Source organism: Strongylocentrotus purpuratus, unplaced genomic scaffold, assembly GCF_000002235.5.
Source record: "Strongylocentrotus purpuratus isolate Spur 01 unplaced genomic scaffold, Spur_5.0 spur5_scaffold_18, whole genome shotgun sequence".
Taxonomy (NCBI): domain Eukaryota; kingdom Metazoa; phylum Echinodermata; class Echinoidea; order Camarodonta; family Strongylocentrotidae; genus Strongylocentrotus; species Strongylocentrotus purpuratus.
Window position 1 is genome coordinate 32,099,884 of NW_022145603.1, and position 25,061 is coordinate 32,124,944.

Here is a 25,061-nt window from a genome sequence, read left to right on the forward strand (position 1 = left end):
GTTGTGACATGCACATAGCATACCCTCTAAAGGTTCAGTTCATGGAGCTCTAAATAGTTCCCTCCCACATACAATCTCTATGAAAAGGGAAATATTTGTCTGCCCTCCATGAATGGAACCTTGAATGTGTACGGGTTTGCGTGTCACAACTCTCTCTCTCAAAGCACTATGGAAGTGGGTAACAAAGGAATGGGAGGAATATGGGCCTGAATTTAAAAAAATTCCCTGAAACAATTGGAAGATTAACTCGAAAGCTTATTGAGAAGAGGGATGTAGTCACAAGGAATATAGTTTTAGAAACATGTATGTAATATGGCCTTGCACTGAACAAATCAGGTCTAAATAACATGGCAACCAGCTTGGTGAGATATGGTCGGAGGAGGGAATACACTGCATTGTACCGAATTGGCTATCAGTATGTAACTATCTACAGGCACGTAGCCAGAGTTTGATGTTTGGGGGGCACATACATGTAATTGATCGAGGTCTAAAAAAGGGGTCTAAAAAAATGCAACCGATCCCCCCCCCCCCCCCCCCCCCCCCCCCCCCCCCCCCCCCCCCCCCCCCCCCCCCCCCCCCCCCCCCCCCCCCCGTGGCTACGTGCCTGACTATCTATGTTCCAGCTGTATACAAGTTGTATTGAGTTAAGGAGGATTCTGTGGACTAGTAGCTTAAGGAGTGGGATTTCTGAAAGTGGAATTGTTCTCGCCGAGAATGAATTACTTCATAGAATATGGGACAGAGAGTTGCGGCATTCAGGACATGGCACGTATAGAGATCGAGATTGAGTTGTGCTGAAATAAAATAAAATTGTACAATGTATAGGCCTACAGATGCAATGGCTTGCATTTTCTTACTGAAGAAGAAGCATTGATGCTTATCATGTAGAGGAGCGTGATAATAATCTCAGATCAGTCATGTAAATACATTCCATGGATAGCATATTTGTACTAAGGATCTCCCTCCCGCTGGAATGTTCTCTCAGATGATTATCTTAGCTTCTCTAGCAAGTCTAGGGCCACTAACCTTTTGTCAGCCTTATAAAGCCCTGTATAAGCCACATAATGTTCAGCTAAATATATCTCTACATTATACATGACCCCTCCACATGTTTAACATTCTGCTGCAATGGAACTCTAGTCATATACAGCTCTTCATTATGGTTTATTCACAAAGTTAGTCTACTATTTTACTTTTGAAATTATTATGCACAAATAAAGAGTAGAGCTTCCAAAACTGCATAAGTCATACTCTCTAAATATATTATATCTAGCCCCTTCCCTTTTCACATCTCCCTTCCTCCATCCCTCCTTCCCTCCCTCTCCCCTCTCATCTCTCTCTGCATCACTCCCTCCCTCCATCCCTCCTTCCATCCCCCTCCCTCCCTCCCTTCCTCCCTCCCTCCATCCCTCCCTCCATCCCTCCCTCCTTCCCTCCCTCTCCCCTCTCATCTCTCTCTGCATCACTCCCTTCCTCCATCCCTCCTTCCATCCCCCTCCCTTCCTCCCTCCCTCCCTTCCTCCCTCCATCCCTCCCTCCATCCCTCCCTCCTTCCCTCCCTCTCCCCTCTCATCTCTCTCTGCATCACTCCCTCCCTCCACCCCTCCTTCCATCCCCCTCCCTCCCTCCCTTCCTCCCTCCCTTCCTCCCTCCCTCCCTCCCTTCCTCCATCCCTCCCTCCATCCCTCCCTCCTTCCCTCCCTCTCCCCTCTCATCTCTCTCTGCATCACTCCCTCCCTCCATCCATCCCTCCCTTCCTCTCCCCTCTCATCACTCTCTCTCTCTCTCTCTCTCTGCCTCACTTTTCTTTCCCTTCCCTATGCCTCCCACAACTCTGCAGGAACTTACTCTAGTCTTCAGTTAAATAAGTTTAGGTAAACCTAAATAAAGTGTAATGAAGAGACTTGACTTAGTCTAAATATCTGTCTCTGGCTACAGAAGATAGTGTGCTGGGGCTATAAGTGGCAAATTGCAGTCTTGTAGTTCAAACTTTCAGTATAAATGTTTGACTGACAAGAGTTTGCACCTACATTTCCCCTTGTATATGCTGTTTTCAAGTTTCCTTGAAAATATTCACTTTATATCATGGCTGCTGTCCTAAAAGACAAGTATCGAGACTTTTAAAAAAATGTACCAGCTAGAATCTGTATTAAAAAAATGTTGTGCATAAATGATTCAAATCAAAACAAATCAAATCAAATCAAATCAAAATGATTCCTAAAGGTACCAAACTACAATAACTGAATATAAATATGAAGAAAAATTTCTACATAATGTATCTTTTGCTTCATACTTGCCACCTGTTTAAATACTAGGTTTAATTCACTTTCCTCAAAAAGGGAAATCCCTTTCCTGGGAAGCCACAGTAATCTATATCAATAATATCTCCCCTACATTTATATATACTTTTGCAACTATAAGTTAAAGGGGGCTGCAATCTACAAGCCTAGCTTTTCAGCAGTCCCCTCCATATTACACTGTGTTCCCATTACAATTCTATTATTAAGTTTCATTCACAAAATGAAAAAAATGTAGCTGTGATAAAAAGTAAGAAATCTGTGTCTTACACTGTACACAATACAGCAATTAAAATTTATATCAAAGTAGTTTACGATCCCAACTGTGAAACAGGGCTTTATGGTTATAAAATAAACAAATGAAACTTTAAAATTGAAACCCACGGTTGCCTGAGCTTTGACCGACGTTCCTCTCTTCGTTTGCGTATCTCTTCTAGATCTCTGCCGTATGTACTATCAAACCCGTTGGTGGCAGCAGCCTGCGCTCTATTAACGATGAAATCCACACCATGCATGAACGATCGATGACACATTCCAGACGTAAATTGGAAGGCAAATGGGAAATAAAACACAAAAAACACGCAAACAACATAAATTGTTAATAGAAAACCGTGCACATGCATATCGTTTAAATTCCAGAATCTTTAGGCCTGTCTTCATCAGCCAAATAACCCGCTATCTTAACTTTCCCCGATCACAAATTCGTCCTTGTTTTCACGAAGTGACGGTTGTGAGGAAAATTGTCACGCAAAGTGAATGCAATTTTTTTTCACTACCGTCATTTCGTGAAAACAGCGACGAATTAGCCAGTTAATTTGCATCTTCATCAGCCCGCAGTTGCCATCTGCATTATTGATCCAGAAAATATCCCAAGAAAATCTTGGTCTTGATTCCAAAAATATCACGTTATTTGGAAAATAGTGGGCTAATTTTGCGCCCATCTGAGCTAGTTTGTGATGAGCGTATCGGTCTGGTGAAGAAACAATTTTGAGCTTTGGGATAATACATGTATCTTGAGTCTGAATACAGCAGGTTATTTGGCAAACTCGAGCTGATGAAGACAGGCCTATTAAGATTGATTTAATTGGGAGGCACTCATTATTCCCAGGACTTCAATTCATCCACAAGACAAAAGAATCCCAGTTAAATACTACTTTGTTATACATGCAAAATAATGCACAAAATCTGTCAATGTCAATAGAGCAGATCATGTACATGTACTACCGGTATTTATTAGCTTACTAATAACTTTACAATTATGATTACAACTATCAGTCCTCCTCCTGAAATGGCAAATCCAAAGACTCATGCTAATGATAATTCCAACAGAGAATGTCATACACTAGCAATGAATTATTAAAATCATTCTACATGCTCATAATGAATTTAGATACAAGAGGAGTAGTGAATTATACCTTTATCTCAATTTTAATTGTATTTTTTCAAGACAGGGGAAATTCAACAACATCATTAATACAAATGACAATTAATTCTTCCTACACAAGAAACATTCAATGACAGTTAATGACCATGGACATTATGCTGAGTTACTTTAAAAAGACAAACTTTGTTAGATTAGCAATCAAATTTAAAAAGAGTATGGAACAATATATTTGGAGGTTTGTGTCTAGATGTAAACCCTGTTATTGTCAAAACCCTGGATACAATACAAATATGTGACGTGCAATTTCCCTACAACATTCTTGAGGAAAAGGCATTTAACCGCTAAATAACACAAACCTATCAAATGTAATGATTGTAAGATGGTAGCCTCCATAACTGGCTGTTCTACTTACCGTTCAGCCTCCCTCTTTTTTCTCCTCTCCTCCCTCCTCCTCGCCCTCTCCTCTGCTTCATAATCATCACCCATGGTAACTGAAAGCTAGCGACAAGTTCTACACAAGAAAATACAAAAGGAGTAAATGAAGACATTAGAGTACAAATCCTTTGAATTAAAAAAAGATCAGTGTTGGCATAACAGACTGATATCGTATGCATTTATGGAGTCTGATCTGAAAATAAAATAGCATTTTTTACCTGAAGAAACACTTGCATGCAGTAGCATTTACAAGTACTGCAAGGGACATGTACTTTAAAAGTGGAAAATGAAGCATACTGTCACAATGTATGTCAATATTTAAGGCAATATTTTATTACTATATTGTCTCTCTCAACCCAGGTTGCTCATGTCCATTTTTGTATTTTTTTTAAAATTATTCAATCGTCTTTGTCCTCCTCCCTTACATGCATCCCCCACAGAGCACCACGTCTTCTCCACTTATCATGCGAACCCCCGAAAATACAACCTTCAAAAAAGGGTGTGAGGGTAAGAATGAAAGGCTGTTTCAGTGGAAACCTCTCTATAGTGGAAATGTGTGTTGTAGAACCTGTCTAGAAGGGACATCTTTCTACAGCAACCAATTTAACACTTAGGTGGCCTCTATAGACAGGTTTTACTGTAAATCCTATGGCCCTTTCCTCAAGTACCTAACTATATATGAGTCTTCTTTTCCTGTGAACATAACCGCTTCATAAAACTTATCATCAATAACAACGGTCACATCTCCATAATGAATTTGCCAACAGGCAACAGCCAACTGAAACTCTTTCAGTAGCTTTTAACAGTAATCATAATTTATTATTGATATTCAGGGAAAAAATTCATATTTATTTATCACGGGCTACTTTTCAAACTTGCCTGCTTGAAATCTGTTTTGCATTGAACTCTATGCAAATTTACAGGGGCTCTTTTCTGATTTTCGGGGGCTCTTTTGGGCATTTCGGGGGCTATTTCGCCCCGAGCCCCACATATTTTTTTCACTGATTAATAAAAAGTTTTATGAAAGAGGGCTCAGATTCACAACTAATAAGAGGTGTGGCAGCTAGGTTCTACCTGGGAGGGAGGGTGAGTGGGTGCTATCTTTGTTTGGATGTAAACCCAGCATAATCTGCTTTTCTTTCCCCCATTTCTTGGTCCTAAGAGGTTTGGTCAATATTGACAATGTCATGTCAAGAAAAGCAAGGGTCTCCCACTTCCGTCTCGCAGAGTTAGAAGGGAGGAATATATTCATAATGAAGACATGTATTCTGAAGAAGTTGGCGATTGGACCAACAAATTGCCCAAATAAATTGTGCCAATGTCTCACCAATTATGAAAGAGAAGAACTATAAAGTACTTTTTGAGACACAACTTATTTCATGTCTATTAGTCCTTCTTGCTTGATTTCTCTTTTTTAGTGAGTTTTAATATGTTCATCCTATCTCTTTCCCTCCCTCTCCCCCCCCCCTCTCTCTCTCTCTCTCTCTCCCCCCCCCCCCCCTTTCTCTTTCTTTCTCTCTCCCCCTTTCTCTTTCTTTCTCTCTCCCTTTCTCTTTCTCTCTCTCTCTCTTCCCCTATCTCTCTCTCTTAGGTTCATGCTCTCTCTCTCTCGTATCTTAAAAACACCTTTTTTTGTTCTCATTTCCATCTACTAATTTCTTCCTTTTTGATCGCTCTTTTTATCTTAGCACAAGAAATATATTTTGATAGTCTTCTCCTTCTTGTGTAAAGCAATTTAAAGCAAAGAAATTATCATTTTTTGTCTCTTTTGGTTGTTTATTCTTCACCTTTCAAAAAAAGGAAACAGCATTTCTATTGCTTGCTCACTACCCTATCATGAATCAGTGAAAAAAGAGCCCCCAAAATGCTAAAAAGAGCCCCCAAAAATGTAAAAACAAATTAAAGATTGTAGTTTCATCCAAGCAAACTTGAAAAGTACTGGTAACCCCCAAAATTGTTAAAGTATTTTTTTCCCTGTCGAATATGAAACATTTAGTATAGTCAAGTTAGCAGGTACCCATGAGCGTTACAAAAGTTATTGGGAACCAATTTCCTCTATGCTCTCTATCGGGATGACCTTTGCAACACATAAATTTCAGAATCAAAACTCAATTTAACAACAGTTTTCTATTTTCATAGACGACCAAACTCGCAAAATACAAGCTGTATATCAAGCCTCATTGCTTCCCAACAATTGGTTCCTAAATAAGAAGCAAATATCTACTACAAGGTCATGTGTTACATGCAGCAGACATCTCCACTGCTCGCTACTCAAGCAATACAAAAATCAAACTGCTTTGGTGATAAGCTCAGTTCATGACTACATTCGTGAACATGTACAGTCAACAACTAAATTAGTCATATCCTCATCAAGTTTTGTAATTTTTTTAAGTACAGGTATCTTTTTATGAAAAATGATTTTACCCTATTTATGTTTATTGAGAATGCTACTGAACATCATAAACAAAGGCCCTAATAGTACCCTAATTCCACCAGTCCACCTTTTATTTTACAATCCTCTTTTTTAAAAGGTTTTTTCAGAATTCTTTTGGAGTTTTCCTGAGCTAAAATCCCTAACAAATCTTGTGTATGCTTTTCCCAGCTCATGGACAACATAGAAAATGTGCATTGAGACAAATTAGGTATTGCTCCTTTAGGTTCTGTTTTAATACATCGTCCAATATATTGTCCAATTTTGGCTTTCTGTTGATACTAGTGATTTGCTCTGTCGAGTGCAAAACAATAAAACTTGAGTATGTCTGCATTCATTGCTATTCTTAAAAAGGAATTTTACAATGAGTATTGGTCCTCAGGGTGATAGATGGTTGATTATTGTTTATACTGCTGAGAAAGCAAGTATATTCTTGTAAGTACACTGTAAGCAAACAGGAGACGGATGGCTTTAAGTCCTCTCTGAGGGACCTGGTAATAACTAATAAGGATCAATGCCTTACCAAAGGGCACAAGTGCTTCGACTTGGTTTTGAACCGAGGACCTCTTGGTTATGAGACCCCGGCTCTAGTACCACTGAGCCACCTCTCCTCCCTCTCTCTCTCTCTCTCTCTGCAGAATGGATATACAGAGCATTCCTCTCGATATGTCTATATTTTTCTCCATGGGAGGGGATTGCTGAAAACATAAGGCCTGTTTTGATCAGCTCCAGATTGCCAAATAACCCGCTATTTTAACTATCCTGATCGCAAAATATCCAGCTAATTTGCGTCTTTAACAGTCCGCAGTTGCATTTAGCAGGATATTTTGTCGAGATAATCATCCCCCAAAATCTTGGGCTAGTTAGCAAAATATCCTGCTATTTGTCTGGTGCGTCTTCACCAGCCAAAAGACTTGCACTATGCGCAAACGCTGAGCAAAATATCTTGAGCTAATTTTTCAAGCTCTAATTTTGAGTGACGAGCTGATGAAAATGCAATTTGTAACTTCCGGCTTATTTCCCAAATCAGAAATAGCGGGCTATTTGGCAACCTAGAGCTGATGAAGACATACCTATAGATTGCACCATCAACAAGCGCCCATTACAACCAAACATTCACCACAGCAAAGACAGATTAGGTACATGCAAGAATGCCACATGAATGCCCCATGACCTCTCATTATAGATCAGTATCAGTCAGGAAACTCAGACTTGACCCCATTTGACCTCTGTGGTGACCCCACTTGACCTTTTGAGTTGATGGGGATTAAATACCTGCACTGGGTATACAGGATGGATAGATCAGGGCTTCACCTCCCTGGATAGATCTTACATGAGATACAGATCATACAGTGTAGATCATCTGATATACCGGTATCTAATTCACATACGAAGGGAGCACTGAAAACATACAGGTACATGAAGTGTTTGAAATGGGCATATTTATAAAATGGAAATATTCAAACCCAACAGTCCTTTTCAGGACTACCCACATGGTGAAACATATTAATCTATACACACCACCATGTATAACTCAACCTTTGTATATTATCTTTGGAAATATTCATATTGACTTCTGAGGTATAATTCTAAATTACAAACCAGCAATGTTCATTAGGCAGGATATTTAAAACATTATTAAAATGCATAACATTTCAAGGCTAGGCTACATTTTTTCATCTGTTATTGAACATTTCTGGGCAATATTTTGATCTGTAGAAATGATGTCAAATGTCATTACTTCTGCCTGTCAATCTGTGATTATGTGAGAATTTTTAGAGCAGCCCAAAACAATAACAAATTGACCATTGACATTTGCCCGAGTAGTATCAGTAACCAGAGATGGCCCAAATGCCTAAAAATACCTGTATCCTTGCTCTCCCTTCTTCCTTTCCTTCTACTCCCAGTATAATCATTAAAATATTCAGAAAAACAGGGACAATGACATGTAAATTTGTGAAACAATTTTTCTCTTTTTTTTAAATAATCAATCAGTGAAATTTACCTTCAACCTACCAAAATATTAACACGTTCCCTCTTGGAATTCAAGCCAGCATGATTTTATTTAGGTTCTTTCTTCCTTCTTTCCTTTCAAAAACTTCTTTCTATTGTTTTCACATACTTTCTTTCTTTCTCCTATTTAATTTAATTTGTATGGACCCCAATGAAGAATAATTTTGTCATGTTCACCAAGTAGCTTTTTCTCTCTCCTCATTCTCCTCTCTCTCTGATGTTTATAACTTTTCCTCTTTTTATTTCTTGTCATATTTTTTTGTCTTGTTTTTTGGCATTTAATTTCCAAGTACCGGTATAAAACATGTTTATCTTTACTAGCCCTCATCATCCATTCTTGCCCAACATCTCTCTCTCTCTCCCTCAAACTTCTTAACTCGAGCTGAGCTTCATGAGCTTGGGTTTGCCAAATAACCCACCATTTTCAGACTCTGGAATCTGGATATTATATACAGTAGGCTTGCGGGTGCACCATGTGAGAGAGAGGGAGGATTGAGGAGTCTGGATATTATCCCGAAGCTCGAAATTGCATCTTCACCAGACCAATACGTTCATCACAAACTACATGTAGCTCAGACAGGCACAGATTAGCCTGCTATTTCCCAAATAGCGGGATATTTTGGGAAACAAGACCAAGATTTATTGGGATATTTAGCTAACTGGATATTTAATCAACTGGCTTATTTGCGATCGGGATAGATAAAATAGCGGGTTATTTGGCAAACTCGAGCTGATGAAGGCAGTCGGAGTCTCTCTCCTAACCCATCTCTGTTCGTCTTCTCTAACATCATGAATCCATCACATTGTAAGAGCTCTCCTGCTGTATTCCCAGCGCTCTGTCCGTCACATTCAGTTCACTTCAAATCTAATCTCATCTCACCGGAGAATTCCGTGTTTGAGCAAACAAGTGGCGAAACAAGACTCCATCAACCTTCCTAGATCTAAATTCACAGGGATTAAACTCTACCTTAAAATAGACCTTCTCAAAGGCATTCCATACAATCACATGAATACATCAATATACAATATCACTTTTTATGTATTATTATCTGTAAGTACTGTTTCTCACTCAAATAAATTAATACCTTTTGTTCCTCGAACATCTAAAATTTTACAAGCACCTATGTGTGGAAGGATTCAAACAAGCTTTAATGTCACAAAAAAGTTTTCTCCATTAAGAAATGTGCATTAACTCATTGTCTATGTGAACCTGGTTGCCCCTGCATTAAATCTAAGGGAATAAGAGCAGGGAAAAAATACTTTAAAAATATACAAAAAATACAAGGGGGCTCGGGGGAATTGCATGTAGCCCCCGAAATGCCCAAAAGAGCCCCCGAAAGTCATAAAAGAGCCCCAATGCAAAACAAATTAAAGAGTGTTATTTTCATGCAAGCAAGCTTGAAAAGTATAGCCCCCAAAATGTTTAAAGTAATTTTTTTGTCGGTTGACAATGTATTTCTGTTGACTAAATTACAATTATCACTCTCCCCTTTAAAGATCCAGAGGATCATAGGTGTTATAGTCTAGAGACAGGAAAGTATCCCATTTCATATTCACTTTTTGAGAAGAAAAACAAATCTTGTCACATCGCTAACCCTAGGTGGTACTGCATCAGACACCACTGGCACAGACTTATTCCTCTTCCCATTAAAGTAAACAAGCCAACAAAAAATGTTATCACTTCCCCTGAATACAAACTTGAGAGAGAAGTTGCTGATCCCATCTCACTTTCATCTCCATACATCAAACATATGACAGCTCCATTCCACAAGGGGATCAGCATATTTTTAAGGTCAAAGGTTACTGACCTCTAAAACCCTGCATGTGTTATACAATCCAATAGTTGCCAGTGGCACACATAACATGCATAGACATCTCTCTCAAAGTTTGGCTGAAGATCAAATAATTGAGCAAGAGAAGAGACAGAGAGAGGGGGGGGGGGGGGGGGGGTGGGCACTCTGATTACATACAAATTCATAGTTATTACACAGATTCTACACTGCCTCCATGTAATACAAGGAAATACTGCACAATGCACAAGTACATGGCATACATGTACACGCACAAGTGATACATTAATTTCTACAGTATTTATTTACTTTATTATCTAAATCACATATTTACACTAGACAGCCTGATCAGCAAGTTCATTCAAAATGTTCATGATACATGTATGTATCATGAACACTTTGAATGAACTTGTATACATGTATCATTGGTTATGAAATTTCACAAATAAGTTGATTAGCGACTGCAATTTCCATGGCAATAAACTTTTTTTCACAAATTGCAAACATTTTGGTGTTGTGTCAGTCTGTCTAATATGATTCAATTTTTATTTAAACATGTTTGTTGCTTACACCCAGTAAATAAGATTAATTGATCGATCTGTAATTGAAAAACAAGTCAGAACAAATCTTGGAACCAGCGGGACTTGAACCAGCCACAAATATGTTTAAATTATTGAAATTTCGCCCAGGAAGCATTACAGTTATAAAAAAAATGATTCAATTTGTTTGTGTTTTGAACGTTTGCAAATCTGAGGCACTCAAGAAATTCAAAGATGTTATAGTACAGTGAATATTTATGTTTCTCAAGTACAACATGAATACCGCTAGTGAATGTCAAACAACAATTCACCATTTCACATTTTGTGTGTGCTTGTCGATTTGTGATCTATAATGGAGTTCCATACATGTAGTGCCTATTCATGTACGTGTACTTGTAGTGTAAAAGTGTAAAAAGCCTAAAAAGGATATATAAAGAGTTCCAATAAATCAACACCAGGTTAAACGGAACCTTAGGGGGGACGAGTTCATACTGTGTGATCTGTAATTGAAAGAAAATGTGTAACACATGGGGCTAAGTTTGTGTGCGGCCCAGTCAATGGCTTCACACTATGTAACAGAACTTCTTTAGAATGTTGTCTACAGCAGCTCCAAAGGTCATGAGCTACAGTACAGTACCGGTACCGGTATTCAAACCTGTGAACCGGTGCCCTACAGTGCTACAAGATATCATGGGCAAATAACCTATGAATATGATACAGAAATTTAAAAAACATTAGTTGACGTCTCTTTAACCCACACTGATAATCCACAGATAAAGTAATTGGGCCTACTTAATCTATTATATGAATTGAGAATCATTGAAATGTACTCATTTATACAATCATATTGTATAATTTTTCATTTAATATGTATGTTTATATTTTCTGTAAAATATGGAACAAATAAAACTTGACTTGACTTGACATGTACATGAACTATCCCTGTACATCACAATATGACATTGCGATGCCTGTTGCATAAAAGTGCAGATGTTAAACATCGAAATATCAACGAATGATATTAATTACCCCTAAAATATGGTAATCATATGAAAAAGGGTAAACAGTTTTAGCAATTTGATACTTTTTTCATGTCTTAGGCTATGCTACAAACCTACCCAGGGTACATTTCACCCATCTATACATAGTATAGCACAGTCTCATCTGGAAATTGAGAAGCAATTTCGAGGGAGACCGAGGCGAAATATTTGCCATTTTCGGGCAACATGTGCCATGATCATTTAGAGTGAATTCGTGAGTAGATGAGTGTGATTGTAATTGAGTTTGACAGACTGACATGGGCCGCATAATGAGATTCCTTAAGCAGTTTCACATGACATCAAGTGAAACCGTATCCAGCGCCTCTTTAGTGGCTGGAATATTTCAGCTATTTTCACTCTGATTATTCTAATATTTTGTTACTTCATCATATTATGCCCACACTTAAGGGTAAAAGCTGTGGGCGGGAGAGAAGTCTCATACCCTTAGCAAGTTTTGATTTTCTGATTTCTTTTTCGTTAGAAAATTGTTTTCTTCTGATTTTTGTTGTTACTTGGCTTACATTTTTAGGAATAATTACACAAAATTCCAATAGTCCACCTTTCATTCTTCACAAAAACACAAAAGACCTCAAAATTACAAAAGGGGTGTGAATCATGATGAGGTCTTGATGTTTCCTCAATCATCCTATGACTCTAAGGGTGCTTTCAAGCGATCTTTTGAAGCTAGAATCACAAACATGAATCACAAATCAAAACGCCATTCAAAAACACGGTTACTGCGGGAGAGCGTTCAAGTGATTTTTCATCAATGCTGATTCTTGCTTATTTCAAGCCCAGCCACTGCTCATCACACTGTGCAGTTTGACCCAGGAAGTAAAGGTAAACTTCGCCGAGTGCTTTCTATATTTGTTTACTGTTGACTCTCGGCCAAGCCGGAACCAGGCCACGATAATGACGCTGTAGAATCATGATTGACATCTCTGTTCGTTCAAGCAATTTTTGGCGACCGTGATTCTGCAGAATCATGATACAAAACACATTTTTTTCAGCATTTCATGTTTGCGTTTTTAAACATGTTTATTTTTACGACCAACGAAAAATCACTTGAAATCGCTTGAACGCAACCGTGTTTAAACTAAACGTCTTTGAAAAGCATGTTTCTAGGGTGAAAAGGTGTCAATTAAACGCACCCTATGACTCTTCTCCCTTACATCACTCCGCTCGGTCCTTTTCTTCTTCTCTCCCTTTCTCTATTTACATTCACCATTTACACATGCCTGTAGACCTGCATGTGTGTGAAGGCCCCTCTCTCTATATCCCATTCACTTTATTTGTCAATATTCAGACAAATACCTCACAAACTATGATTGTGCGGTTGAGCTTTGATGAATAAGTCCAAAGTGGAGCCCTGCACAGTCAGTTTCCAACAATACAGTCAGTCCCAGGCATGCATGTTTAATCATGTGTATAGAAGCTAGTCTACTCGCTTCAGGGCAGTGTAACATCCGCTAATGGAGAATGAAAAGAGGACATACACCTGTACAGTGTACATTTGTGTAAACTTCAGATCATACATAGTCCTGCATCTAAATGAACCGTTACATATATTGACATTTCTCAAAGGGCATGATTTTTATTGCTTTCCACTACAATTCATCAATCACGCTTGTGATATGTCAATACTTAAATGTAAATCTTAATTTGGTTACATTTGCCCCATCATCAAAAGAATCTGACATGTTGTGTTCAAGTGGATATGTAACCAGACTGTGAATCACAAGGTCCATGGCTCTAGTCCCGCCGCAGCACCAATGTCCTTTGGCAAAAAATCAATCTACATTTGCCACACTCTACCCAGGTGAGGTTAATGGGTACCTGGTAGGGTTATTCCTTGAAATGCACTGTGCACTGTGCTGATAACGGCTGCCGGAGCTAAAGCTCGGGTAATACTTCCCAAAGCTCTTTGGAAGCGCATAGAGACGTTATAATGTGAATGTGATATACAATGTATGCACTACCGGTATACAAGAATGGGATATTATTGATATTATTAAACATTGTACACTACATCTAGCTTATCTGATGAATTCAGCTAGGAGTCAATTTGGTAAAGAATGATATACAGTAGCTCAGGACAACATTTGTAACATAATAATAATAATAATAATAATAACAATATTTATAATGCGCACATATCCACCCCAAGAGATGCTCAAGGCGCCTAACAAGGTAAGTACATTGAACAAAAATAATTTAACGTAATTAAATATAATTCAACAACGTTAATTACATCAGATTGTGAAATACACTACGTCTTAACTAAGGAATTCAGACATTAGATAGGTTTTCAATTTTTTTTGGCTGACATTTTGATTGGCTGACATTTTGATTGAATGGGGTAGGGAGTTCCATAACCGGGGTGCAGCAGCTGTAAAAGCTCTGTCTCCCTAACTCCTCTTTGTTCTTAATTGTGTTAAATCTATATTATTAATACGCAAAATCGCCGCGGGGGGTCTAAAACGGGGCAAAACGGTTCCTCAAAAACGTCTTTCCCCGAACCCGCTCGCCTCCACCGTGGTGCGGGAACGGTGGCACAATTCCACGAGGCCTGTCTCCCGTAACCCGCGTGCCACCTCGACCCCGCGATCGACGTCAATGCCGTTAAACGCGGTTTCGGGGTTTTGGGGAGGACGGGCGGACGAAAGCACGGCGGGCGTCGTGGATTGCAAGGAGGTGACGAACCCGCGAGAGCGAGTTGACAAGGCGTGCTCCCGCCCTTTGTCTAATTATCAAAGAGAGACGAAGAGACACATAATAGACGAGAATCCACTCGCATCAACGGGTGTAGCAAATCTCATCGTAAAACGGTGGGGCGTACCCCGAGTTAGACCTCTTACTATAGGATATGCTTTGTAGTGTGTCAGAGAAATACACATTAACCGATGACTCACCCGGTTGATGAGATGTAGTAAATCTACGCTCTGACGGCCTGGGCTTACCCGTGTTATGGATCTTGCTATAGGGTATGCTTTGTACGCCAGACGGCCTATGCCTGTACGTGTATGCGATGATTTTACGCTCATGTCACACGCACAGTCGGTTTGCGACTTTCATTCTATGATTGCAGTGATTTGTGATTTGTATATAGTTAACATGAATTAGAGGTATGAAAGCAGGGCTAACTTTGTGATTATCCCGTCCATGTTTACTGAATTTTGATAATCATTCTTCAAAGTAAAGTTTTCACAAGGAATCCATCGTAACTTACAGTTCAGTTGCAAGCTGGCTGCCTTGAGGCTCGAGTCCACACACGGACAGCGCATTGCGCCACATGCACTGCTGCCGTGCACTGTCGGAACTGTGACTGTGTGTGATGAGCTGAGCTGGGCTACATAGAGTAGACTCGACATTCGATAACACTTTGAAATTGCTCTTATTGCCCTGATTTCAATATAGTTTCGTGATTATAGAGGTATGAAACCTGAGCTTAGATTGTGATTATTCTGGCCATGTATAGTTGTATGCTGAATGTCGATAATCAATTGTCAAAGTAAAGTTTTCACAAGAAAATCAGACGGTCCCGGGTCGTTTAAAAACATAACCTAGCTCATTAGCTGAATACTAGAATACTATAGAATACTTTACTCAGTGATACACAGTTCTTGCATCAAATCAATGCTTTCAAACGGGTATTACGGTCGCCATTCATGGTCAAACAGGGTATATTATAAAAATCGTCTATACCCTATATAAAAATAATCACATATTATTTTTGATTGCACATAACCTCATAGGCCTCTTTCTATTTACCCCCCCCCCTCCCCCCTCCCCTCCTAGAATCCCGTGGATTTTCCACGGGTCCTGCTAGTTTGTTGAATTAGAGGAACGAAGACCTATATTACAGCTATGTCTATATAACCAAAAAAAATGTAATATGAATTTTTCTACAGAATAACTACATGTAGATGTGTGGATTAAAAAAAGCCCCAATTGGACTTTAAAAAAATAAAGAAGTCTTACTGGCCAATGATAATCAATGCATTGAACATACATGAACATGTAGTTACAATGTACAGTATGTAGGTGTAGCTCTTTCGTTATTAATTAAATCATAAAATAAGACATGTAGTAATATAATTGTCTGGGTCATTTATTGAAACCTGTGTCGTTATAATAATAATAATAGCCTGAATCCTATGACCGGGGTAATCTGTAAAGCGCTTTGAGAGGGCCTTCGGTCCTGAAAAGCGCTATAAGAACTAGCTATTATTATTAGTATTGTTTGGCTCAGGTGACATAGCAAAGTATTACTCATCAATCCACCATTCTGTTTTATGTGTCTACAATTTCCTTTTGAGTGTCCGTTGTGAAGAGTTTATTGTGGTACGTACGCTTGACAATTCTGACTGGGCCTTGTTTGAGTGCTTTGACGGTGAATCATGGTCCATTAATTGGAGTTTAATCTAGTCTAGTAAACATCATTCAAGGGTTTCTCATAACAGTGCTATTACAAAGATCAACAATGGGTTCTCAAAGAGTTTGACATGTATACACAGCCGACAGTCAACTTTTAAAAGGTAGAGAAGACAATTCAAGAGATGGTAACATTTTTTAAAAGAAAATCAATTCACATAAAATCAAACAAAATCAGTGTTCATCCTGGCTGCTTGGCTGGCACCCCACAATTTATTTTTTTAATGGTCGGCCGGTGCCATTGTCAATTTTATCAAGGAGTTAAACACCTTGGTTTTATGTAACTTCTAATAATGAGGCAGGTGTACCAGGCACGGAGTTAATTATGATTTCTTCTTTTTATAGTTAATTCAAGTAGCGACAGACCCCGTGGCAGATTTACTCATTACACGAACCCTCTTTAAACATATTCACTGTGGCCCCCTAAACTGCCATTTTGCAACCTAAACAACTGTATAGGATACCCGGCTGGCAACCAAGAAAAAAAGTTAAGAGGGAGCCATGTACGCAGAAATCCTAAATGTTGTATTCTTTCATCAATATTCAACTTTGAACATATCCCTTGCAGAAATGTGTCTTAAATGACATCCTCTTTCACATTATGATACAATTTAATTAAAGGTAAAGACCAGTATTGGAAACGCCCCAATTCAAAAAATGAAATGGAAGCTCTCATTAACAATAATGTGAAAGAACATGTTTTGACTAATACATGATGATAACAAATTTTCCGGGAAACCGCCTACTAATTCATATATTTGGTAAATTTGTTTCTCTCATGGTCTGTGAGAGATATAGGGTAGTCCCATATACATCTTTCTGTGTATAGTGCTTGTAACTTTACGAAGAATGGGCCAAATTTCTTATCATTTTGATGATTCCAGAACCTTGCAGATGCTAGATGCTAGATGATCAACCTTTTCTGATCGATTCCACAACATTTCTTTCACAATGCAATCGCATGACCATAACTGGTCTTTACCTTTAAATAAGTATAATAATCAGTATCAATAGCATAGGCAAGTTTGACGCTTTTTTTACTCTGATCGTACATGATAGTATGTTTGTTTTTTCTGTTCTTTTGTTCTTGTTTCTTTTTTTCCAAGTTCATGGTGACTTGGGAGTATATTACATCATTTCATGACAGGTTGAATTGAGAAAAGGACTTTATTAGAATCCTTGGAATGTGAAACTAACTTCTGCAGTGAAAACTGAATGCAAGATTTCATGTATTTGTGTTTGTGCTTTTCATTTTTTATATGGTTGGATACATTCCAATCTCATGAATTGGTAGCATAACACCATAATCACAGCTAATAAATGTATACATGTTTCTCTCTTTAACCCCCCCCCCCCCCTATTTCTAACTTAACTACTTTTTTGTATCAAATTCATCTCCTATGCATCTACAGTACATGTACAGTATATATAGAATTCTTCATAGTTGTAACTACTTTAATGTATCTCTGACAAAGCTTCTGGCAAGCATTTTAAGCATTCATGAAGCATGCAAAATTAAGTAAACAGGGTTCATATTCATAAAACCTTATTACCAGTAGGCCGAACTGTCGACTAACTCTGTACCATAGCCTATGAAATTAGAACTTGAATTACAATGTACTACCTTGGTAATGTTTTATGAATATGGATCCATGTCTACTGCAGGTCCATTGATAACAGGTAAAAACAATCAGAATTAGGGGTAATTGCGCAAGCGCCAGTGACTACCTAAAATCCTGTCTGACGATCTTAACGTCATCTCTTTCTCTTTGTTCCTACATGTAGGTGACTAGTGATGAACATATTTTAACAGAAATATCACTCTTTTGTTTCATACAAACTCCAACAAGTCATTCTATCCTTAATGCTGGATCTCTGTCATATCAACTGAAACACAGTGAACAAAACTGTGAGAATAAATCCTGACATGGCACTAATTTCTTTCGGTGAGACATTAATCTACATACATGTATGCCACTCCATACTCAGGAGGAAAATGGAGATCTTGTAGGATGATGAAAGCCTATGCGATAGACACTGCCATGCCCTCACAGTGACTATTAGAGAGTACATATATGGTAGGAATACTCCCCAGGAAGTAAATCAAGATGGTCCACATTAGGTGGTGTCACACAGAGGCCCAAAATCTGGATTTTAGTTATCCAGATTTTAGTTATCCTCTTAATTGCTGTCTGTCATCAATCATCCCATTAAAAATTCTCTAACGAAGCAAGAAAATTCCCCCTTGAAAGGATTTTTCAAGGGATTTTTTCAAGGGATTTTTCTGTGTGACACCACCTATTGTGCGTGAATGAATCCAATGACTGGGGTAATATAATATCTGTAAAACACTTAGAGATGGTATTCCATATTAAGCGCTATATAAATCCAGATCATTATATGAAAAGAACATTGGTAGTCAGGCAATACTGACCATATTATATCTCCTTATAATTCTAGATTTTGCAATGAAGAAATCACACACAACAAATTCCACAAGAGTATGAACAGGTATCTTTTGACTTGATGATGCTATATTGATCACCCTCAAATCCCCAACACATTCACCTTATACCAACACCCAACAACAAACAAGGGATTGCCTTCCACTCAATCAACTACAAATATCTTGCTTTTTACATCATGATTTTCACATAAGGCCCATTTACACTAAAGAAAAACCATGTTTGCTAACTCTAGTTTTCAATGAGCAGTGCATGTGCATTACTTGTCGCTGCTCTGCACGTGATAGCACAGAAATGAGAAAAGCCACATGAGCAGAAAGCAGACTAATTCACCAGTGATCGAGACCAAGCATGTACACTGCAAAAACTGGTGGAGTTTCAACCACAGTTTCAAACCCTACACTCCAGAGTTGGGATTTGCAACTCAGGTTTTTTGTCATGTTCAATATAAAGCTACATGTAGTTGGCTAGCAACTTCCAACGAAACTCTGAATGTAAAGAAAAACACCAAAGTTTTTGCTTCAGTGTAAATGCCCCTGTAAACCAGGAAAGCTACAACTACAAAAAGCTTTTGACACCAACAAGGTAACAAGTGTGTTTAAAGCAACCATTATCTAAAGCTGTGATAAGTGTTTAGTCTATACCCAAACAATCGTGCAAACTCAAAGCTCCCTTTTTGGTGCGAGGTCCATGTGTTTGCAGAGATTCTTTGCGGAAGTGACAGAGCGTGCAGAGTTTGGTCCGACTTTGAATAAGGCAACAAAGCTAGGCATGTCATGGGCATCAATGTGTATGATTTCATACCCATTTACAATTCTGTAGTAATCTGGGGGATGTTTCACAGAGATCCTATGTTGAACTTATCTCTAAGTTGGACTTAACAATTATAGAAAGCCGTTAGCATCCTTGAAAATATTTTGTAAAAGTTATTTTAAAAGGCATAACATGTTGATTCAAATCATTCATATTTTCTATTATCATGGGAGATTTCATGTTCTTGATGTGGAATTTATGATAAGTCTAAAATACTTGAATTTTCGCTTTTGAATATATTTCATTATAAGGCTACATATGGCTCTCCATAATATTTAAGTCAAACTGAGAGTTAAGTTTGACTTAGAATCTTTGTGAAACACCCCCCTGGAATACTGTTGGACAAGGATCTACAATCTACATGCATGGGAAGTGGTACGCATTCATGTCTTAATAATACACCAATCATTCACCAAAGTTTCCAAGAGCTCACTTGTGTTTTTTCTATCGGACAGTTTCATATTTAACACAGCGTTCGTATCAAGGCTCTGTCTGTTCTCAAGATACCTTCTTCTACTGATTTCAAGTTTCAAGTTAAAATTAAGAGATTACATTTTATGTGTAATTTAATGAATTCCGATTGGATCTGAAAGGGAGGGGGCATGGATCAGTTACCCTTACCCCTGATGAACTCTGTATACAGGGAAAAAAATGCACGGGTGCTTGGGGCGAATTAGCCCCCGAACGTCTTAAAGGTACTATGTCCCTTTTGCAGCCAACCTCAAATGCTGTAGAACTTTGCAGGATTTATGAATATGTCATGTATGTCCTATCTGTGAAATTTAAACGTTAGCAGTGTCCTCATATTCAAATTATGCAAGGAAACCCGTTTACTTACTAGACTTCACTGTCAGACACTATTGAGTGACTGACTGGCTTTTTTTCTTCTTTGGTAATAACATACATGAAAAGAGTTGTAAAGGGTACATTCATGAGCATTTGTCTGCATCAATAACCCACTTATTGTGATGGCCAAGATTAAACTGATTGAATCTTTGCGCAGCATAAAACATATGACATTCGGTACAATTGTCTGAAAATCAAGACTATTACTTTTGGGCTCTATAGCCCTAAAGTCGATTTGACAACTAATAGTCGTTATTTTCCCACTTGAAGACATTTTCAAGCCCCACCTTTTTTAGGGAAGTTCTAAATTAGTATTATGTTTCAAATGCAGTTGGAATTTAACTTTTTCATTTTTTTGGCCTGCAAATGGGACAGAGTACCTTTAAAAGAGCCCCCCAATCTTGCACAGAGTTCAATGCAAAACAAATTAAAGAGTGTTATATTCATGCAAGCAAGCTTGAAAAATAGCCCCCGACATTGTTTTTTTCCCTGCCTGTATAATATTCACTTATTAGGGAGAACACAATATTCATAAGTTATGTACTTGACTTCACAGTTGACACTTCTAAATATTTTTTTTAAGAGATTCTATTTCCTCTATTAATGGAAACCATTTCCTCATTGCCAGCTTTGTCATTTGTTACTTTTAATTTTGAAACAATTTTGTTTGGACCGTGGGGCATTACGAGTTGTGTACAGCTTGAACTAAACAATGTTTAAAAAATTAAAAATATGCCTGAATGCGGAAATGCAATCTGTCAAAATTTGAATTTTCATTGTTTTCACAATCTTAGTAGATCTAATATAGTCAAGTTACTAAAGACATGAAACTAAAATCCATTTGTAAAAAAATTCAACCTGCAATAGTTTTGAACATCATCTGTAATATATTTGTAGGCTAGAAAGTAGGAAACTTCATTTCATTTTCCATGTAGATATTTATAATTTTGCAAATACAGTTTGCAAACAAAAACAAAAATAGGTCTAAGAAAAATAATTAACATAATAACAATAGACAATAATACCATCGTTTTTACAAACAGATGAGTGCACTGCATCAGTAAAGTGATTCACAAAACGTTTTAAAAATTGACTATTTGAAATAGTATTTCAATTTTCAACATGTACAGTACATAAGAGCAATACTTCAAGAGTTTAGGTCAGAACTTCTGACTAAATTTAACATTAATGTTCTGTATGCTGTAAATCTGGTAAATAGCAGTAGCATGTTAACAGCATCTCATGATCTCAACAATCTCATCGTAACTTTGTATTGGAGCTCAATATACATGACATATTATTATATGCAAAGGTTAGCATTGCAAGAGAATGAGCAACTTTGTGTTGACTAGTACCAAACATTTCCAGTTCATTGGGTCGGCACAAATCATCGGCTAGCGTTTGATTGTACGCCATTGTCCTCTATTCTTTTGAACTGTCGAGACGACACCGTTATTACCATTGTTACCCATTCAATCACTGATCGCCCGCAAAAAGGAGTTATTCAGGTCTAAATAAGCCACATTTGGTACTGTGTACATACGTAGCATACCAATAACATTTAGCACAGCATTCCAAGACGGCCACGGTTAGATGCCCCGTGACAAACGGCGCGCGATCATTCTCAATTTGGATGCGATCCCTTAACAATACTTCAACATTTTTCATCTTTTAAAAGCACAATTACAAAACTGAGGTCAATCAAGGGTATACATAACTATAATTTACCCTGGGGTAGGTTTGAAAGCAAAATCAAGAATTGACTTACCTAAAAATTAAGCAGAGAAGTTACCCTTCCAATTCCGACCCTACACTAAATTCCTGCACTTATCGTCGAGATACGCTGTACATCACACGGGGTGGAAGGTATGTATGTATGCGATGTACACGGGTAAACACGGCGTACCAAAACTATACCAAAGAACTTTACTAGTCATGTGATCAAAGAGCCAGCGCTCCATTGGTCAAATTAGTTTGCAATCACTGCGCTCTTCTGGGCTTTGCTCATCCTCCCTGGGAGATACAAGAATAGCCACGCCCACGTCACAGAACTCGATGTGTTGGTATACTAAGTCTTGCATGTTTAGAAAATGGACTCAATAAAGAAATGAAATGAAATGAAATGAAAAACTGAAAATAATAATGGTTTATTCTTATTATGTGGATTAAGGGGTACCTATTTAAAGTCTTGGTGTATGCATCGATAATATGTTCAAATTGACCTCTCATGCAAACCAAGTAGTCCGTAATAGTAATTTTCATCTCCGCAATTTATGGAGGATTCGCAGATTTATTGATTTAAAGACATGTCACCATGCTGTCCGAGCTCTTATTATTTCTAGATTGGATTACTGCAATAGTCTTTATACTGTTTTATCTGCTAAAGATAGAAGGAAACTTGAAACTGTCCAGAATCGTGCCGCTAGATTAATTTTTGGCCTTGGGTCAAGAACTCATACTTCACCTTTACTTAAGGAGCTCCACTGGTTACCTCTTCACCAACGTGTTCTGTTTAAATTCTGTTTGTATGCTTTTAAAATACTCAATCATCTGGCACCTGAATATCTTAATGACACCCTCCAAATATATACACCAACTCGTAATCTTCGTTCAGCAACCGACACATGTAAACTTAACATTCCCAAATCTAGACTCTCAGTAGCTGAAAAACGCTTTGCAGTAGCTGCATCAAAGACATGAAACAGCATCCCTCTTTCCATAAGGAAAATTACCTGTCTTGCCACCTTCAAAAGATCCCTCAAAACTCACCTTTTCCCCCAATGATCTATGTGATATACTTCCTGTACTGTACTTTCTTGTCCTCTTTACATTTGTAAGCGCTATGGTACTTATTGTTTTTAGCGCTCCTAAATATTCGATATTATTATTATTATTATTATTATTATAGGAGTACTGAATGTTAGACTCGTTGGTTGAATTGCAAATAGTGCCTAGGTCAACAAATGACTTTGAAAGCTCTTACAAAACGCACCGACAAGTATAGCTCGTTATAATAGCCCCGGCATAGCCCTTTATTTTATAAGTTTTTAGAGCTTTATTCTGACCAAATTGGGGAATATATTACCTTAATCCCAAATGCCATTTCGTGTTAGTGCATCTAGGTATTGTAATTGGCAAGCCATATTAATTTCCTTAACAAAATCGTCATTAATATAACATTGATGATAACAATTATAGAACAAATGAAAAAAGAAGAATGATGATGATAATAATAATAATTATCATTATTATAACAAAAAATGATAAGAAGAAAAAGAAGAAGAGTACTACTAATACTAGGCCTACTACTACTACTGCTACTACTACTACTACTACTACTACTACTGCTACTACTACTACTACTACTACTACTAATACTACTACTACTACTACTACTACTACTACTACTACTACTACTACTAATAATAATAATAATAATGATAATAATAATGATAATAGTAATAAAATAACATGAATAACTGTAATGGAAAGAATTATATTCTCAATGATAATGATGATGATCCTGATGACGCTGATGATATTGATGATATTAATATTTTATGGAATAAATTAGAGTTTGCAAAGCACTTCTCTTGCACATGGCCAAAATCCAAACAGACTAGATGGCGTTTTTAACCAGACATTTAAGCTCCCTGTTCCTGATATATTTCATTTCAACCGGTCTTCGTTTAACAGGATAGACTGGACAGGGCAAAACAAAGCTATGGCCTCACAATAAAGGCTTATTTTGTAAACATTAATTTCATAGCCCATATGCTGCAATAATTGAGGAAATGGAAAAGTGTGAGATTTGTATATACATGTTTTATTAATATTCCATAAGTTTATGTCAGGATAGCTTATTGTAATGCCATTTTTTCCTTTCCCCTTCCACACCAACTTTCAGCCGTAAGGCAGTGTCGATTTTATAGGTGTCGTGGTAACACAAAAGCCCCCCCCCCCCCCCCCCCTCCTGCCGCTCGCCCTCCCGAAAATTCTTGATTTTCAATGGATTTAACCCAAAAAAGGACGGGATATTAGAGGTCTTAGTACGGCCGGGGGCCATTATGCCCCCCCCCCCCCCCCCCCCCCCCCCCCCCCCCCCTCGGCCGTGAAAATGCCGACCTTCGCGAAAATGTGCACGCATGTCAAGTGAAGTGTCTAGAATAATATGATAATTTCAATTTTTTGAACGATTCACTAATTTGCATATTTAGGGTAATTTATGCAAATAAGGTCATAAAATCAATACCAATTACATTATACATATTTAACAAGCATTATTTTTCACTACATAATATCATTAGACCATTTTGAATATTAATACGATACAAAATTGTCGAAGATCCAGGTTATTCCTTATGTTATATCTTGTTTAGATAATTTCTTATGTATTTCATTGATTTTTTTAGCTTATGTACTTCATTGTTTTTGTTGTTTTATCTCATTTCTTACTACAATTCAAATATTTTGACTCCCAAAACAACCACCTAACCTTTAAACAAGACCCAATAACCAATGTTTGATATATTTGTAGGAAAAATGAAAGTGTGCAAAGTATGGTGGCCCTGAAG

General features: G+C 37.8%; 1 protein-coding gene across 4 annotated transcripts in view; it reads right to left on the reverse strand.

Annotated features, from left to right (window-relative positions):
• LOC753216 (troponin I) overlaps window positions 1-22,383 on the reverse strand; it is a 70,685-nt gene extending 48,302 nt beyond the window's left edge. For 3 of the 4 annotated variants that reach the window (XM_030989715.1, XM_030989713.1, XM_030989712.1), the window contains exons 1-3: window positions 22,256-22,383; window positions 4,094-4,192; window positions 2,682-2,783 (exon numbers count right to left, since the gene is read on the reverse strand). In XM_030989715.1, coding sequence (XP_030845575.1) covers window positions 2,682-2,783; window positions 4,094-4,167 — 176 coding nt within the window. In that variant the 5' untranslated portion in view covers window positions 4,168-4,192; window positions 22,256-22,383. The remainder of the gene's footprint in view (window positions 1-2,681; window positions 2,784-4,093; window positions 4,193-22,255) is intronic. The other variant, XM_030989716.1, reaches the window with a different exon arrangement.
• Window positions 22,384-25,061: the final 2,678 nt, after the last annotated feature.